The 17,378-nt window shown below is 53.3% G+C and overlaps 1 protein-coding gene across 3 annotated transcripts; it reads left to right on the top strand.

Annotated features, from left to right (window-relative positions):
- The first annotated feature begins 3,289 nt into the window (after nucleotides 1–3,289).
- Nucleotides 3,290–17,376, top strand: Pdk2 (pyruvate dehydrogenase kinase 2). Of its 3 annotated transcripts, none has more exons than XM_029546564.1 (11): nucleotides 3,290–3,335; nucleotides 5,617–5,758; nucleotides 11,305–11,376; nucleotides 11,804–11,988; nucleotides 13,657–13,746; nucleotides 13,914–13,991; nucleotides 14,656–14,732; nucleotides 14,854–14,952; nucleotides 15,064–15,171; nucleotides 15,645–15,758; nucleotides 16,281–17,376. In XM_029546564.1, the coding sequence occupies exons 1-11, from the start codon at nucleotides 3,314–3,316 to the stop codon at nucleotides 16,419–16,421; spliced, it is 1,128 nt and encodes a 375-aa protein (XP_029402424.1). In that variant the 5' UTR covers nucleotides 3,290–3,313; the 3' UTR covers nucleotides 16,422–17,376. The 3 variants fall into 3 exon arrangements, with proteins under 3 accessions (XP_029402424.1, XP_021067690.1, XP_029402425.1); XM_021212031.1 differs by lacking the exon at nucleotides 3,290–3,335 and adding an exon at nucleotides 3,665–3,964; XM_029546565.1 differs by lacking the exon at nucleotides 3,290–3,335 and adding an exon at nucleotides 4,383–4,403.
- Nucleotides 17,377–17,378: the final 2 nt, after the last annotated feature.

The following is a 17,378-nucleotide window of genomic DNA, read 5'->3' as shown; positions in this document are numbered from 1 at the left end:
ACACTCGAGGCCACCCAGGGGATGTTCTTACGACCTGCGTGCTCAGACGCAAGAGCAACGAACTAGAAAGCAGGTCGCCAGAATGGGCTTTATGGGTGCANCTCTAAAAGCGTGGTTACAGATAGAGCTGGCAAGAAACGCAGCCTGAAGGAACAAAGAGAGACCAGAGACCGTGGGCAGCCTGGACGCACACACTGTGCTGGGACTGACCTGGATCATGGCGGGCATCCTTCAGAGAGCAGGGTCCTGGCGCAGCAGACCTTGGTAGGATGAAGAGGCGAGACTTCGGATCTATCCTGACCACCTCAGCCTGGGCAAGGCCTGGAGATCCCCACGAGACCACGTGGGGTGCGATACTTGAATGTAGTATGGCAGGGGAGGGCCCAGCCCCTGCCCCAGTTGGCCAGACTTAACTCTGCTCCCTTGACCACAGAGATGAGATTCTGAGCTGCCTGTGGCTTTCTTCCCCTCCCCCCTAGGGGCTGCACCCCCATTCTGGCAGTGGAGGCTGATTTCCCAGGTCCTCTCCCCATCCCGGTCCACAGGCAGGCCCACTCCCCAGCTCTGTCCTCTCCACCCCATGGTACTATTAACAACTGCCCCCATCCTGTGCCTTCTTTGTATATGGGCTTCTCACTAAAATAAATGAACTGTTCCCAGTTTGTACTGCTGTGTCTGCTCCGACCCGCCCCCCCAACCCCAACCCCCTCCCTCATCCTGACCAACCTCAGCTCAGTCTGGAGGGGTGGTGGCCTTCCCTAGCTGGTCCCTTGATGATGGACCTAGCACCCCACAGCAAGCCACACGTGAGAGATTCTGATTCAAGCACAGAGTTCGCGGAAATCCAGTTTTAGGGAGAGCGACGTGGGGGGCGGGGCCTTCTTTACCTGTCAGAGTTGTGACCTCCTGCTGGGTTCATTTTGCCATCAAACACTTCCATTTATTGCTAGGTTCCTGGCCTGGCTTTGTCGAGGGAGGGAGGGAGGGAGGGAGGGGAGTTAAGAACCCTCACGCATCCCCAGCTGATCTCAAACTACGAAGATCAGGATGGTCTTGAACTCCTCCCCTCCCAGGCTAGGGTATCAGGTTTGACCCAAGCTGACTTTGGGAAGGGAGAGAGGAGGCAGGGGGAGGAAGAGAGGTCCCATCCAATTGGCCTGGCCCTTGAAAGTGCACCACCTGTGCCACCCGCCACCTCTAACTGTTAGGCTGGTAGATGTCTAGCGATCCCCCGATCCCCACCCCCACCCTGTCACAGTCCTGAAGCCTCTCTGCCAACCTCATTTCCTTTCTTCAGTCTGCCTGATCTACTACATGCCAGGCTGTGTGTTCAGCACTGTAGATAAAGCAATGAATGACCAGGTCAGACACAACCTGTGTCCTCCTTAAACTAAAGTCCAGTGGGGAAGACCCACCAATCAGCAGTTAGCCCACTTTGTGAGAAGTTCTCATGTCATCCTAAGATCAGAGAGGCATGCAGGGTGCCCAGCCCAGCCCAGCCCAGCCCGGCCCGGCCCAGCCCAGGAGCTCAGCAAAGGGTTCCTGGAGGAGGACATGGCTAAGCAGCCAAGACCTGAAGAATGGGTACAGGAGGTTGAGAAGAATGATCCAGAACACCCCCCTGACCCCCACCCTGTCACCTCTCCAAGTAAAACGAGATAGCATTGTCAGTGGTTTAAAGATTAGAGGCTGGGGCAAGGCACCAGGTAGATGGTGCTGGGAGTTGTTGAGCCTGGCAATCTGAAAAGATGAAGCTAAGGAATGGAACCAAAGTGGATCCTGGGACAACTGGAGAGGCTCCAGTAAGAGGTGGAAAGGTGGAACGGGAGAAATGGCTCAGCAGTTAAGAGTACTTACTGTGTGTTCTCTTGCACAGGCCCTGGGCTGTGTTCCCAGTGTCTACACCAGCTTCATAACCATCTACAACTCCAATTCCAGGCAATCAGATGCCCTCCAGCCCCCCAGGCACCTATGTGCTGTGGTATGCAAAATCTCACTTGGGTGCACATACATACAGATTATATAGATCCTTTTAAAAAATTATTATTATTTTTTGTTTTTTTTGGTTTTTCGAGACAGGGTTTCTCTGTGTAGCCCTGGCTGTCCTGAAACTCACTTTGTAGACCAGGCTGGCCTCGAATTTAAAAATTATTATTATTATTATTATTATTATTATTATTATTATTATTAAAGACAGGTTTTTCTATGTAGCCCTGGATGTCCTGGAACTCACTCTGTAGACCAGACTGGCCTTGGACTCTGAGATCCTCCTGCCTCTGCCTGGGATTAAAGGTATACACCGATACTTTTTTTTTTTTTTTTAAGTGAAAAGGCTCTGCGTGGGGGAACCAACCAGGCCAGATTTGTAGCTGAGAATGCTTGCCAATTCTGTTTTCCTGCCTATAAAATGGAGGAAATGATATAATAATCCAGCAAACAATGCCTGGCACACAGCATTACGCTTTCCAAGGTGAACTCTTGTTTTGTGTTGGCTACAGTTATACTGTTATAACTTGCAGTGTGTGTGTGTGGGAGGGGTGTTGGGGGGTGGTTGAGGAACAAACCCATAGTCTTGCACATTCTAGGAAAACACTCTACCACTGAGTTACCTACTAGCTCAACCCCACCTTCTCTCCCTTTTTGAGAAAAGATCTTACTAAATTACCCAGGCTGTACTTGAACACACACTGCCTCAGGTGGGCCTTGAACAGATCTCCGCCTGCCTCAACCTCCAAGAGGAGCACCAGGCCCCCTCCTAAAGGCCAAGCCTCGAACCTGCCTGTTTCACAGGGCTGTGGTAAAGGCGGGTAAACCACCGGATAATCAATAGTAAGGAACTAAGAAACCTATGAAGGCCCAGAGAGTGGGACACATACCAAGTTTTACCAAAAGAGGGCGCATGACATTTCGCAGGGAAGAGGCAGGGAACTGCTAGGAAGACGGGGCTGGGCTCCCAAGCCGCTAAGATGCCACAGCTCCCGGGAACTCGCTGGGAAGCCAGCGGCACAGCCAGTTGCCCGTCTCGGGTTAGGTGCACAGAAGGTTACCTTCTCAGGTGGTTGTGCAAGACGCGCAAGGTTTTATGCTCAGTCAAATGAGCTAGGTAATAATAAAATGGAACGTAACTAAAATTAGCACTGACCGTAGCTCCTGCTCCCGCCTCTGCCAGACCTAAGGGGTTTGGCTCTGGCTGTTTTTGTTGTTGTCTTTCAAGTGCCAGAGAGCACGCATGATAGCTTAGTATAAGCTTGCATCCTGGTTCCGGATTTTGCAAGTGTCCATTCAGGGTCCATCATAGGAGTGAGAAACCACTATGAGCCCCTATGGCAGAGCAGGTAAGCAGGTTGTCAGGTCAAACAGGTGCCTTTAGGAAAGGGACAGGGAAAGGGAGGGAGGTTCTAAAGGAGACAGGGGAATGAACCAGGGAAAGTAGAACGTCAAACGAAGGGTTAGCGGGACGCTGGGGAAGAAAGGGTTAACTCGGGGCTCGCCCCCAAGAAGTCTTCGGTAGTTGGCGACGGGAGGCGGGACTTGAGCATAGCCCAGGAAAACAACAGGCCGTCTCCAGCACCTTCACGGTTAAGGAGGTGGGCCTCGAGGAGAGCCACGTGTCGAAGCGCAAGGCTATTGGTTCTCCCAGAGTTGTTTGTGCGCGACCATTGGCGACGTCGGAGCGCCGGGACAAGCCGATTGGCTAGGCGTTGGAGGCACCGCCAGGGCAAGGGTAGGGAGGAGGCGGCCGAAGCCGGTCTCCGGGCTGAGCTGGGCCGAACGGAGGGCCGGTGCCAGCGCCTCCAGCCCCGGGACAGCAGCGGGAGCCAAGCCGGAGCCGCAGGCGCCGTCGCCATGCGCTGGGTCCGGGCGCTGTTGAAGAATGCGTCCCTGGCAGGGGCACCCAAGTACATCGAGCACTTCAGCAAGTTCTCCCCGTCCCCGCTATCCATGAAGCAGTTTCTAGACTTCGGTACGGAATCGGAGTAGGTGGGCACTCGGGGCGGTGGGCACGGGGAAGGAGACCCTGGCAATGAGAGGTTAATGTCGGAGGAAGAAGTCCTGGGTGACAGGAGGGTTGGCTTAGAAGAGTATGGACAGGAATGGGTAAACGGCGAGGCCAGCCTGGCTGCCCACAAAGAGTTAAGAGTGCCCCCTTCACAGTTAACTAAGAATGGGGGCGCGGAGAAAGCGTTGCGAGGGATCGTGGAGAGTAAGAGGCAGCGAGGGCATAGGACCCCATCCAGACATGATAGAGTTAGTGGAGGATCCCGGCCACTGTGAGTGGGCAGCCAGGAGTAAACAGGGGACGTGCTGCTGGAGTGCTAAGGAGATTCAGCCATCTGGAAGACCTGTACCGTGCACGAAGGGCGGGTACTTCTGAACAGAGCAAGGAAGAAATGCCAGGGCAGGTGGGAAGGGGGCCCCTTGAGTAGGAGGTACTAACGGGGAGCTCCCCTGACTGGTGAGCCTCCACCCACTGCAGCTGCCCACTGGGCAAGGACACTTGAAGATCAAATCTGTTCTGGCCTGGCAGCGGTTCCTAGCTGGGCAGAGCCCAACTTACCATGAGGTAGTCAGGTGGCTTTCACCCTCCCATGGCTACCCCTGGGTTTCCGAAGATCCCCCACTCAGTGTTCTGAGGGTGGAGGTGGCTTTGGGGCAGGAGAAAGCTTTTGGGGCAGGAGTGGTGGATGGAGACGGGTGGTGTGGCCCCCGCCTGTCTGCAAGGCATTCCCCTGGTGCCAGCTAGTGTCGGGAGTGGACCCAGGTCTCTCAAGAGTTGGCTGTGTCACAGGCAGGAGGACAGGAAGATGGCCGACAGGACTTGGGCACCTGTTTTCCAGGATATGTCTTGGTTACTCCCTGTTCAGTTGGAGCTGTGAGCTTTGCTTGTGTAGGAAATCTTCCAGGGCCCACTCCAAGTCCCCGCCAAACGCCACAGCTACAAGGGACTTGGCAGTAGTCTGGTCTACCTGTATGGGGAAAACTGCTGGCGATATACAGTAAGTCACAGACACGAGGCCTGCTGTTGATCCTAGGTCTTCTGTCCCTAAGCTGACAGTGCTCTTTCCTCTACTGCCTGTTAATTTTGACCCTGGACCAAGGTGCCCATTTGCCTTACAGATGGTCATTAACATGGCCAATTCTACATTGGCATTCATCCGCCTCCTCAGCCTGGATGAGGTGGCCTGCCTCAGGGATAATGCTGAGTTCCTACAGTCCTGGGAACCTAGTCCTAGCACCCCAAGGAGAAAAGGATTTCTTAGGTGCCTCAGCACCCTGGGCCAGCCCCCTGCGATGAGTGCCCACCTAGAGCGATGGAAAGGAAAGTGAGGTGAATCAGGCCAGAACAGTTCAGAGGGAGCCCCGGGAACATCTTGTTTCCCTGGTTAAAAACAAACAGGGTTTTCACTGAGGGTCAGTGGGTGATACATTCTGTTCCTGAAGTGACATCCGGGCCGTAAGATGTCTGGGGAAGGCTCAAGCATCGCAAAGCTAGGAGGGGGCTACCTTGCTGTGTGCCACAGATAGGTCCCGTGGTCATTTCAGCGTGCCCAGTTTCCACACCCAGGACTGTTCCCATGCAGCTATTGATCAACCGACCCCTCTGTCCATCCTCAGGATCCAGCAATGCCTGTGAGAAGACCTCATTCACGTTCCTCCGGCAGGAGCTGCCCGTTCGCCTGGCCAACATCATGAAAGAGATCAACCTGCTTCCTGACCGAGTGCTGGGCACCCCCTCGGTGCAGCTGGTGCAGAGCTGGTGAGGTCCCTCTCACATTCCACCACCCCTCCATCCTCACCGTGTCCCTCCATTCTTGTGTCAGAAGCTAGGACAGAGGCAAGGCCCAAGGGCCCCAAGAGGCTGGAGAGTTAGCCAGGATCACGTGGACGTCCTCAGCCCGAGCTGGGACAAAGGTCAAGCTCAGTCCATGTCTCACCATCCCACTTTCCCTGGGAACTTAGGGTCCATTCAAGAAAGCGTAGCTTTCAAAGTCAAGAGCAAAAGTCATGCTGACATCAGCAGTAACCCATGGCCTGCTCCTGGAGCCCAAGCTCCTGGTGGCCGAAGTAACTTGGGAAACCAAGAAGAAAAAAAAAAAAGATGAAGATTCACTTATCCAGGTGGCAAATCTAACTGTCTGGAATGTTGAAGAAACAGTTAAATACAGACAATACAGAATACAGTCCCTTCCCAAAGAGTTCAGAGGGCAAAGATCAAAAGTTCATTACAGGTAGCTGTAGGGACATTACTGGGTGACTGGAGGCCAGAGAGCCTCACATGAAACATAAACAAAGGTGTGTCTGTCACTGGGCACGTCCCTGGCTGATCATCAATAGACTTTTGTGACAACTGGGCAGCAACCTGGCCATCGGGATTTGCAACACAGGATGACTGAGGAGTCCCTGGGGCTTGGGAGGACCGTACCTGTGGTCCCAACACTTCCCGTGGCTAAGCAGGTGGCCGCAGCTGACCGTGCGGCTCAAGGATAAAAGCCGCCTTTGCCCTGAGCTGTTCCTCTGCAGCTAAAACAATAGATCTAGGCAGTACCGGTGGTGCAGGCCTCGTAATCGCAGCTCAGAGGCTGAGGTGGGACAATCCCGATTGTAAGGCCAGCCTGAGGAACTTAGTGAGACCCTGTCTCAAAAAACGAACAAAGGACTGACTGTAGCTCAGTGGTAAAGCACTTGCCTGGTATAGATGAGGCCCTGTGTTCAAGTCTCAATATCGCACACACAGACAAACACCAAGACAGCTGCAGCTTCCCACGAGGAGCCCAAGGCGTTCCTGGGAGACTGCCAAGACAGGCTAAACAAAATGCAATACAAACCTGTGGAGGAGTCACGATCACGGAAGGTTCGATTTTTTTTTTTTTTTTTTTAATGAAATGACATTGATTATGACGTCTCCCGCTTACAGAAGGGTAACATGTCCTTTTGACACCTGGAAAACACAAAAGCGTAGATAGAACATGTCTACCATTACTCTCCTTCATACCAGCCCCTGGTAGGGTGTCCTGCGGGTTTCTGGTGCCCTTCCAGCATTGAGTCTGTGCGTGGATATGTCTCTCTCCCTGGTTTATTCTAGAGAGACGGGCTCCGGTAAGGGATAGCGTTGTGTGCAGTGTGTGCTAACTGACGTCATGCGGAAAACTGAGCAGGGTGAAGACAGTGCCAGTCTTCCTGGTGATTGGCAGGTTAAAGCAGGAGGATAATGAGTTCAGGGGTTCAAGACCAGCCTAGGTGCCGTAGTGAAACACGTGAGAAAACCGAAAAGAATACACAGAAGGACTTGAATACTCAGAGCTAGACGGGGGGGGGGGGGGGCTTTGAATAGACCCGAGAAGGTGACGGGTGGGTGGAGGGCAGGGTTTGAATTTCAGGTGGCCCAACTAAGTTACCTGTCATCGAGCCCTCACTAGGACGTCCAAGACCTCTGAGCCAGTCTGCGTGTCTTCCCACGGGGTGGCAGGGCTGTGGGGAGGAAACAGAAGGGACCATCTGTTCTCCCAGCCCTCCTCCAGTCTGTCCGGCTGACTGGAGTGGCTGACTAACCAGCTGGTCCCTGACTTCACAAGATCTCTCAGACCCCTCCCAAGAAACTGTTCTGAGGCGGCCAGGAAGGTTGACAAACGGAGGGCCAGAGGAGGGCAGGGGGTTGCCGGACTCCCCTTCTGTGACAGGGAGGCGTAGCTTGAATTATTCTCCCCTCAAAGCTTGGAAGGAGTGCCAGGGCACAGCAAGGAGGGGTTGATTCAGAGTAAACACTTCTTCCAGCACAGGATTCAGCATGCAGGAGGGCATGCCAAGGGGTGGTCGGTCATCCTGGTATACTAAAGAGAGACGCTGAGAGGAGTTGCAGAGCCTGCAGCAAGAGAAGCTAAAATGGCAGGACAGGAAGGACTTGCTCTCTATGAGAGAGCGCAGTCTTTCTTCTAGGATCAACTCGAGGGGGCTGAGATGGTGGAGCGGTGGAGGTGGGCAGGGCCTTCACAAGAGGAAGAGGAACAACTCCTAACTCCACAGGGAGCCTGGGAAGAGGGCCTCTAGCCTGAGTCTGATAGAGAGCAGAACCTTCCCTTGGGGATGTGGGGTGAGGGGTGCGCAGAGGGAGGGAGCTGTTGGCAGCCCGGGAGTTACTACACAGTCATAGTTAATGGAGAGCTCTAGAGGCCTGGGCTGCCGCTCAACATGGTAACTTCCCAGTTCAAACTAAACTGGATCAACTCTTAGCGTGCTCAGGCTTGGAGGGATGGGGCCGCATCTGGGGGGTCACCGGAAGGTGGGGCTGCCCCCTAGGCTTAGCAACAGCATGTGTGACCTGTGTGATGGTAGAGTCTTGATAGGTACCCTACACTACAGGACAGTAGGGCTTTGCTGGCCTCAGCTTCCTGGGCTGTGTAGTGGAGTCTCATGCTGTTTCTCAGGGTCCTGTGTTACTGAGAGTGTAAAACACATTGTCTTTGTTAGGGTTACCCTTGCTGTGACCATGGCCAAAAGCACGGAGAAGAAAGGGTTTATGCAGTGTATAACTTCCACATTGTAGTCCATCACTGAAGGAAGTCAGTACTGGATTGCTTCCTGTGGCTTGCTCAGCTTGCTTTCTTACAGGACCCAGGACCACCAGCCCAGGGCTGGCACCACCCAAATGGGCTGGGCCCTCCTGCATCAACCACTAATTAAGAAAATGCTCCACAGACTTCCCTACAGCCCAGTGTTCCGGAGGCATTTTCTCACTTGAGGCTCCCTCCTCTTTGATGTCCCTCATTTGTGTCAAGCTGACATAAAACTAGCTAGCCCACACATCTAGAAGAATACCGGCCACAGGCCTATGCTGGGCAGCTGTACCTGCAGGTCAAAGGCGACACAATTATGTCAGAGGTCTCAGAGGCAACACAGCAATGAGAACACAGGGTAGACGCCCCCAAAGACTAACGCACCTGAGGGCTCGTGGAGTACCAGGGTCCCCTCCGTTTGCTAACTCAGATGGTCCTGTAATCTGTATGGCATCCCCTAGCGAGTCTCCTCCTCATCTCCAAATGAGAGACGGAGGCTCAGGAAGTGGGGCGTCTTGGCTAAGGTTGATTAAGGAGTCGTGATGGATCTGGGATTCAGATCCAGGCCCATGGGTTCTGGAGGCTACATTTGAGGGACAGGAAGGTTTGGTATGGGGTCATGTCACAGGGCAATGATTTCCACATTCCCATGCAAGCCTGGGGCTAAGTAGGGCTCACCTACAGAATAGAATGTCTCCTAGTGATGCCAGGGTGCACAGGGGCATCCCGTGGACCCTCTCGGGGGAAGACCACCTGAAGAGTCGTGGACAGGTAGGGGATGCTTCCCCAAACACAGCCAGTGAGCCACTGCTGTCGCTGGGTTTTGTAGCGTTGTAAAGGGTGTGTGGGATGTATGCATGTGTGTGAGTGGACATCCTTCTCACTGGCTTGTCCATAGGGTATGGTATGTGGACCCCATATCCCACAAAAGCCAGCAAGCCCTTGTCTTGAGCAGAATGAGTAGCAGAAGTTCCATAGACAAGAGGTGGAGCCTGCGTTACACTAGCCGGTCCCTCAGTATACCAGCACACCTGGTCCAGTAGTGTCACAGGGAGTGATCCCCAAGGCGATTTTCAAGCTAAGCCCTACCCGACCCTGAGCCCCAAGCTTCTGGCTGGGAAGCACGGTTTGCAGTTGGGCTGGAGCATCCCAGTGGCTTTCAGTGAACAGCCAGTGTCCAAACCCAAGCCCACTGCCCATTCACAGAGTGACTCCAGATAGGGGCTCTGTCTGCCATCGCCCTTCATGCGTGTGAGTAGCCACCCTCCTCCCGGGACTTCAGTCTGGTTCACACTGTTGTCCGAGGGCGGCAGCTGTTGATGCTGCTACACACCCACAGACACACACACTCTTTCCATTTACACACTCACTCCTGTGGCTCAGCCTTCTCTCTGCTCCCACAGGGCGGCGCCTGCAGGTGGCCAAGTGCCCTCCTCCCTATTCTAGCTCCACTACCCCCCTCTCCCCTCAGGCCCGCATTCCACTCCCTGGAGGGTATCGGCTAGGGAGTGGGTGTGTGTCTCCTTATCCTGGGGCACTGGAGACACTAGATTTTACCAAGGAGGAGGGGAGTAGGTTAGACTCTAGGCCGCCTCTTCTCAACCTGGACTCATTCTGTGCCTTAACCTTTCCCTGGCTCTGGAGAGGGGCTACCCAAGGGCCAACATAACCCTACCTCAGTGTCTCTCTCTCTGGAGGATCTAGCTGTATCCCAATCCCAGGGTGACATGGAGAGCCAGGCCCACGGGCACCTCAGGGCTAGCTACAAGGGCCCCGAGCGGAAAAAGCCTCCAGAGTTCTCCCCTGGAGAATCAGGAGCACACCCAGCATCTTTCCCTATGGAAAATGGCCCCTTGAGGGACAGGCAGGGACGTCAGTCTCCAGTGTCCCCACCGCAACCCCGACAGTACTACTTTTGTCAAAGGATCCAGGTGGCCCTTGTGCCACATCAGTGGCCACGTCACCAGTTCTACCGCCTTCTCCTGAAAGTTCACTCTACAGCCCTGCCGGGACTTGGAAGCTAGGACCCTGCCCGTTTCTACCTCTGGACGTGCACAGAGCCTTCCAACTTCTAAGAACCTTTCCTAGTTGGAGAGGAGACCTGCCCCTCCCGCCAGGCCTATAGGTGGTACAGACAGCGGGGGGGGGGGGCGGCTTGGGGGGCTCACCTACACCTTCTCTGCTCATTGGCTTCGCAGGGTAGAATGAGCCTCCCTGGTCCTACCTGAGGACAGAGCTGGCCATACCTACTCACCTTTTTAAATGAGGGTTCCCAAGGCAGGTTCCAGATCACTCTGGGAGAGGTTCGGCGTCAGCAGCTAGCCTGCTGGCAGCACCCGTTGTCCACTAGAAGCCTCAGCCCCCTATGGAGATACCAGGATCTTTGTCAGTAAAGGGGCTCAGCAAGGCAGGTAGATGTCTGAGCCCTCTGTTCCTGTGGCCTTTAGGACAATTGGGCCTCAGACCCCTGTTCTCTCCAGCCTCTAGAGAGGGGACGATTCCTGGGACCCTCCCAAGGTTGCTGCTGTTAATCGGGTTCTGAAGCGAAGACATGCATTGTTAAGGGAACTAGCAAATTCAAGGTTTTCTCGTGCAACTTACTAGGTTGTCAGGGAGACCCAGAGCGGGTGGAATGGGGTGTTGATTGTTAGCCAGTTCAGCTCTGTGCACCACCTACTATGGCATCTGAGAGGGTGGGAGGGAGCATGGCGTAGTCTCAGCTGAGCTCACGAACCTCTCTGCTTTCACACAGGTATGTCCAGAGCCTGCTGGACATCATGGAATTCCTGGACAAGGACCCCGAGGACCACCGGACCCTAAGCCAGTGAGTGAGCACCCTCTTTAAGGACACGAAGGCAGGTGCAGGCACAAGGATGGAATGCCAGCTGGGTACAGGGAAAGGCCCTGCCTTCAGGGATGGGCCAAGAAAGGGGGAAGACAGGCTACTTCTGGGAAATCCAGGTCTGCTGGGAGAGATGAGAATGCTAATTATCACTATGACCGAGAGGGTGTGGGGGAGCCCTGCCCTCCAGAACAAACCTTCAGAGGAACCGAGAGAGCTTTAGCTGTAAACAGGAAGATGGATGGAGAGCTGGGACAGTAGGGGTGGGCTTCCGGTAGGTGAGCACCATGTTGTCTGTGGGGCTGGGGAGGAGAAAATGAAGGAACTGATAGGCCATTGGGAGTAATGGAGAGCCAGGGTGTCTCCAAGCCTGAGACTGGGTAGAGTCAAGTGTCTGCCTTCTCTGAAGGTTCACAGATGCCCTGGTCACCATCCGGAACCGGCACAATGACGTGGTGCCCACCATGGCGCAGGGAGTGCTGGAGTACAAGGACACTTACGGCGATGACCCCGTCTCCAACCAGAACATCCAGTACTTCCTGGACCGCTTCTACCTCAGCCGAATATCCATCCGAATGCTCATCAATCAGCACAGTGAGTCTGGCGGCTTCGGAGAGGGCGGGGCCGGCAGGGCATGCCAAGAAGGCCCCGCTCCCGACAAGAAAGCAGGCTCCCCATGTCAGCCTCTGGGCTCACGTGGCATTCAGGAACTGAAGAGTGTGGCTTAATTTAATTTAGGTGTGATAGATAGCATGTGTCTATAACCCTAGCACGTGGGAAGCTGAGGCAGGAGAATAATACTTATTTTATTTTTTACTTACTTATTTTTACTTACTGATTTTTTGAGGCCAAGCTCAAAAAAATAAGTAAACATGCTATGTGTTCCGAAAACTTATTTATTTATTTATTTATGCACATGTTGTGGTCAGAGAACATCCTGCAGTTCATGCTCTCCTCCCATCATAGGGCCTTGGGGATTGAACTCAAGTTGTCAGGCTAAGCTGCAAGCACCCTTACCCACTGAACCACCTTGTCAGTCATTTACACCTGCTATCCCCAACCCACCCACACCCACACCCAACACATTAAGAACTCCATTGTATTCATTTACCCATTCCTGTCCAGAGTTTTCTATGCTGATTGACAAAGCAGAGCCACCCTAAGTTAAGTGAGTTCTTTATGTTCGTAGAAAAGCAAGCTGCTGGAAGCTATCTTATAGTATTGTGTGAAGATATGAAAGCAAAGCTGCATTCAAAGCTGGGCTTGGTGATGCACACCTTAAATCTCAGCACTTGGGAGGCAGAGGCAGGCGGATTTCTGAATTCATGGCCAGCCTTGTCTACAGAGTCAGTTCTAGGACAGCCAGGGCTACACAGAGAAACCCTGTCTTGAAAAAAAAACAAAAACAAAAACAACAAAAAAGAAAATATATACATAGATACATACACATAAATTCATACACACATGTACACATATATACACACACACATACATACATATATACATATACACACATGTATATATACATACACATACATACACATATGCACACACATATACATGCACACATGTATGCATACATGCATATATACATGTGTGCACACACATATACATACAAACATGCATGCACACATATACACATGCATACACATATGTACACACATATATACACATGTATACAATACATATATACATGTGTGCACACACATACATACACATGTATACACACATACATATATACATACATATACATGAACACATGTATACATACATGCATACATATATACATATACAAATGCATACATATATATACATAAATACACATATATACATACACAACACATATATACACATACATACATATATACATATAGACACATGTATATATATACACACCTGCGTATATACATACATTCATACATATATACATATATACACACATGTATACATACATAAACACACATATGCATACATGTATACATGCATATACACATACATACATACATACATACATACATACATACATACATATATACATGCATACATACACTTAACAGGGTATGATGTGGAGAGGACTATGGAAGGACTGCTGTAAGGTGCAGAGGCTCTGGAAGGCCCGAGCTAGGGGGAAACAAGACTTGGGGGGAATGGTTAGCATGGACCATACAAAGGCCTACAGATGAGGTGAAGAGCGGGGTGTTTAGTAAGAGGGAGACCTAGCTCCTGTGAACTCGCCAACGGCGCCCTTTCCTCTGCCCACAGCTCTCATCTTTGATGGCAGCACCAACCCAGCCCACCCCAAACACATTGGCAGCATCGATCCCAACTGCAGCGTGTCTGATGTGGTGAAAGGTGAGCCCCCCACCATAGGCCTGGCCCATAAAGGAGCCCCAGGGACCCCTCCCAAATAGCCAGGTCAGAGGGTGATCCATTCCTAGCAGGTGGGGGACCATGTCAGTGCCAAAGGGACTGCTGCTGGGTCAGCCACCCATAACCTGAGTGGTCCTGCCTCCTTCCAGATGCCTATGACATGGCTAAGCTCCTATGTGACAAGTATTACATGGCTTCTCCTGACCTGGAGATCCAGGAAGTCAATGGTAAGCAAATGAGTGTGCACACATGTGTGTACATGTGTATGCACATATGTGTGCCCATGTGTATGTGTATATGTATGTATATGTGTGTATACATGTATGTGTGTTTGTACCCATGCAGGCCAGAGTAGGGGAGCTGGGAGGTCAGACTCCCCTAGAGAGGAGCTGCTCTGAATTATTAATTTGTTGGATAATTGCTCACTATTTGATATACTCAGCACGCAAGGAAGACAGGCAAGGTCCTTGTCCTCACAGGGCGTACATTCTTGGTGCTAGGGAGGTTGGGACCTGTGATAGGTGACCACTGACCATGCAAATACACCAGCTAATTTGAAAACCTCTCAAATAATAGGAGGGGACAGGATGTGGGGTACCAGGCCCGAGACTGGAGAGTGATGTGTGATGTCCCCAACCCAAGAACCAGCATCTTCATCGAGAGATGCTTCCGGGTGGTCAGAGCCGGTGGTACCCAGGCCTCCAGTGCAGGTGGAAGGAAGGAGGAAGCAGGGTTGAACTTGGGCCTTCCTAGGGTTACTAGCTGTGGCAGCTTGGAGGGGGGCAACCACTTAGCCACCTAGGCTAGGTACCGCTGTGGAGAGAGGGAAGAAGGTCTGCTCCGAAGGTGACCTTGCTGTATGACTCCTGCCCCTGGTCTCTGTTCCCACAGCCACCAACGCCACGCAGCCCATTCACATGGTCTATGTCCCCTCCCACCTGTACCACATGCTCTTTGAACTCTTCAAGGTAAGAGGCTGCCCTTCTCAAGGGGTGGGGGCTGGGCAGGGCCAGCCCTTGGCCCCCCAGCTTCCGCAGGCACCTTTGGGGCTGGCTTGTCTCACTGCATCATCCTTCATTCCCTTCCCAGAATGCTATGCGGGCCACCGTGGAAAGCCACGAGTCCAGCCTCACACTCCCCCCCATCAAGATTATGGTGGCCCTGGGCGAAGAAGATCTGTCCATCAAAGTATATGACCCTTGACTTGGCCGTGAGAGGTTACGGGGTGGGGCGGGGGGCAGAGGGAGGAGTGGAACACATAACCTTGGAAGGTATCTCACACGCCCCCTGGTCTCCCAGATGAGTGACCGAGGCGGGGGTGTCCCCTTGAGGAAGATCGAGAGGCTCTTCAGCTACATGTACTCCACAGCTCCCACGCCCCAGCCCGGCACTGGGGGTACCCCGCTGGTGAGATAGATCCCTTCCTCCAGTCCCCTGGCTCCTGCTTCTTAAACTCCCAAGCATATCCCCCCCCCAGCCCACCCCCATGACTGTATGGTATGACAACAGTCTCCTGTTGTGACTCCAGGGCCTCCCATCTCTCTGCAGCTTGCTAATAGCCCCCTGCCTGCTGATCATCCGCCCATCTGTTTAGCTGTCACTTCTCCTTCAGTCCTCTCTCCTCTCTTTCTCCACCGCATTGCTAATTGCTGTCACCTCTGTCCCTGCTCCTGTGGAACAGGCAGTCCTGGGCTTAGGGAGTAGACTCTTAAGGAGCTTAACTACGGGCCTGGGTAGAACTCTCCCACCCAGCCCAGCATCTCTCCTTGCATCCCCTGCCGTCCCCCTGCCTACCACCTACTCCACCCCTGCTCCAGCGCCCCTGCCTGTCCCCAGTCCAGCATCCCTGGCTCACTTTATGACCTGTGGCTCCTCTGTAGGCTGGCTTTGGGTACGGACTCCCCATTTCCCGCCTCTACGCCAAGTACTTCCAGGGGGACTTGCAGCTCTTCTCAATGGAGGGCTTTGGGACAGATGCTGTCATCTATCTGAAGGTGAGGCCTGCCCGGGGCAAGCTTCCTGCTAACGGGTTTCTACCCATCCCTCACCCTTCCTGCCTCCAGACTCCAAGCTGAGCCTTGGCTCCTCAAGCACTGTAACTTTAAACTAATGTGGTAGGCAACTTCAGGGGGGTCTAAGGTCTGTGAGTAAGGCCTCTCTACCGAGGAACCCTAGGCTGGAAGGAAGGGGACCTTACAGGTCTTGAACTTCAGTTGATCGGAATGTACCTTGGTGATTAATAGGGATCACACAGCCAAGCCTCTTCCCTCTTGATCCTTTTTGCCCCCCTGATCGTAGAGGGACCAGCTTCATGGAATGAGCCAGGGCAAGAGACAGAAGGCTCAGACTCTTAGGGGCTTTTCCGGGTCTGGGGTAGTGTCTCAGCTAATGCTCGGTTATGAGGCTGACTTAGACCTGGGTTAGGACTCCGGGGATGGAGGCCATCAGGGCCTGGGTGGGAAAGGGTAGTAAGCTGGGGCGTGGACAAGCAGGAGGTTGACGGCAATGCTCCCTAGGCCCTGTCCACGGACTCAGTGGAACGCCTGCCTGTCTACAACAAGTCCGCCTGGCGCCACTACCAGACCATCCAGGAGGCCGGTGACTGGTGTGTGCCCAGCACAGAGCCCAAGAACACATCGACATATCGGGTCAGCTAGGGGCCTTCCCTCCCCGGCACCTGCAGGATGCTGCCACTGCTGAATTGCAGCCGTCACAGAGACCTTCCCTATCTACCCCCTAGGGTACAGGGGTGAAACTGGGTCTCCCTTGATGACCAGATCTGTCTTTGTAGAAATCTCAGTGGCCCAACTGTGGTGGTCCCTAAGTGCCAATATGTCCCTATGGAGAAACCCTAGGGGGTTTCCCCGGAGCCTGGTTTCCGTAGTGATGCTTGAGGGTTGGGGATGGCTCTACCTGATGGGGTGCCCCAGAGACACTTCTCCCAAGACCGGAGCTGTCCGTTTTCTTCCAGAAACCCTGGGTCCCCCTCACTGCCTGCATATTCCTGGCCTTCCGGGTGGCTGCCCGCTTGCCTTGTGCCCACACACTGTACAGGCACATTTGGGCTGGGTTCTTTGTCAGTGTTAAGAAGGATGGAGTGCCCTCAAGTCTGGAGAGAGACTCAGGGAGATAGGCTCCACCCTTGACTCTGATCCTGCAGCCTCTCTCTAGCTCTACTTTGGATGGTATGAAGTTGCAACTGGGAACTTGCGAGTGGGTAACGGTTCTCACGGGGGGGGGGGGGCTCACCGAGAAGGCAGGCCTAGGAGTAACCTGTCCCAAGGTGATCTTAGCAATGTTTCTGTTTAGCTGCTTCCTAAAGCCTTGCCCACCCAGCATGTCCTCACGTGCACACCTCCCCTGCCCAGTCTACACCCACCCTATGCTGCCTGAGCTTCAGACCACACCCCACCCCACCCTACCCCATCCCTATGCCCACTATGTGTGTACAGATGACTCCCCCCCACCCCACCCCAGGACAACCCTATGTACATAGCCAGTTTTGTAATCTCAGAAGCCCCGCCCTTCCCCTCTGCACACAGGGGTTAAAGCCGAGTGCCCTCCCAGTGGCTGGGATGGTGACAGTGACATCCACAGTAAACAGATGAAATGCG

This window comes from Mus pahari, chromosome 14 (genome assembly GCF_900095145.1).
Source record: "Mus pahari chromosome 14, PAHARI_EIJ_v1.1, whole genome shotgun sequence".
Lineage (NCBI taxonomy): Eukaryota > Metazoa > Chordata > Mammalia > Rodentia > Muridae > Mus > Mus pahari.
The sequence above is the reverse complement of the archived record's forward strand: the minus strand, read 5'-3'. Positions and strand labels throughout refer to the sequence as shown.

Excerpts from the sequence above, each read along its gene's own strand:
- Pdk2 (XM_021212031.1), top strand. The coding sequence starts at position 3,847 with ATGCGCTGGGTCCGGGCGCTGTTGAAGAATGCGTCCCTGGCAGGGGCA. Across the intron at positions 13,747-13,913 it reads CGTGTCTGATGTGGTGAAAG|ATGCCTATGACATGGCTAAG; the intron begins GTGAGCCCCCCA and ends GCCTCCTTCCAG. Across the intron at positions 15,759-16,280 it reads ATGCTGTCATCTATCTGAAG|GCCCTGTCCACGGACTCAGT; the intron begins GTGAGGCCTGCC and ends AATGCTCCCTAG.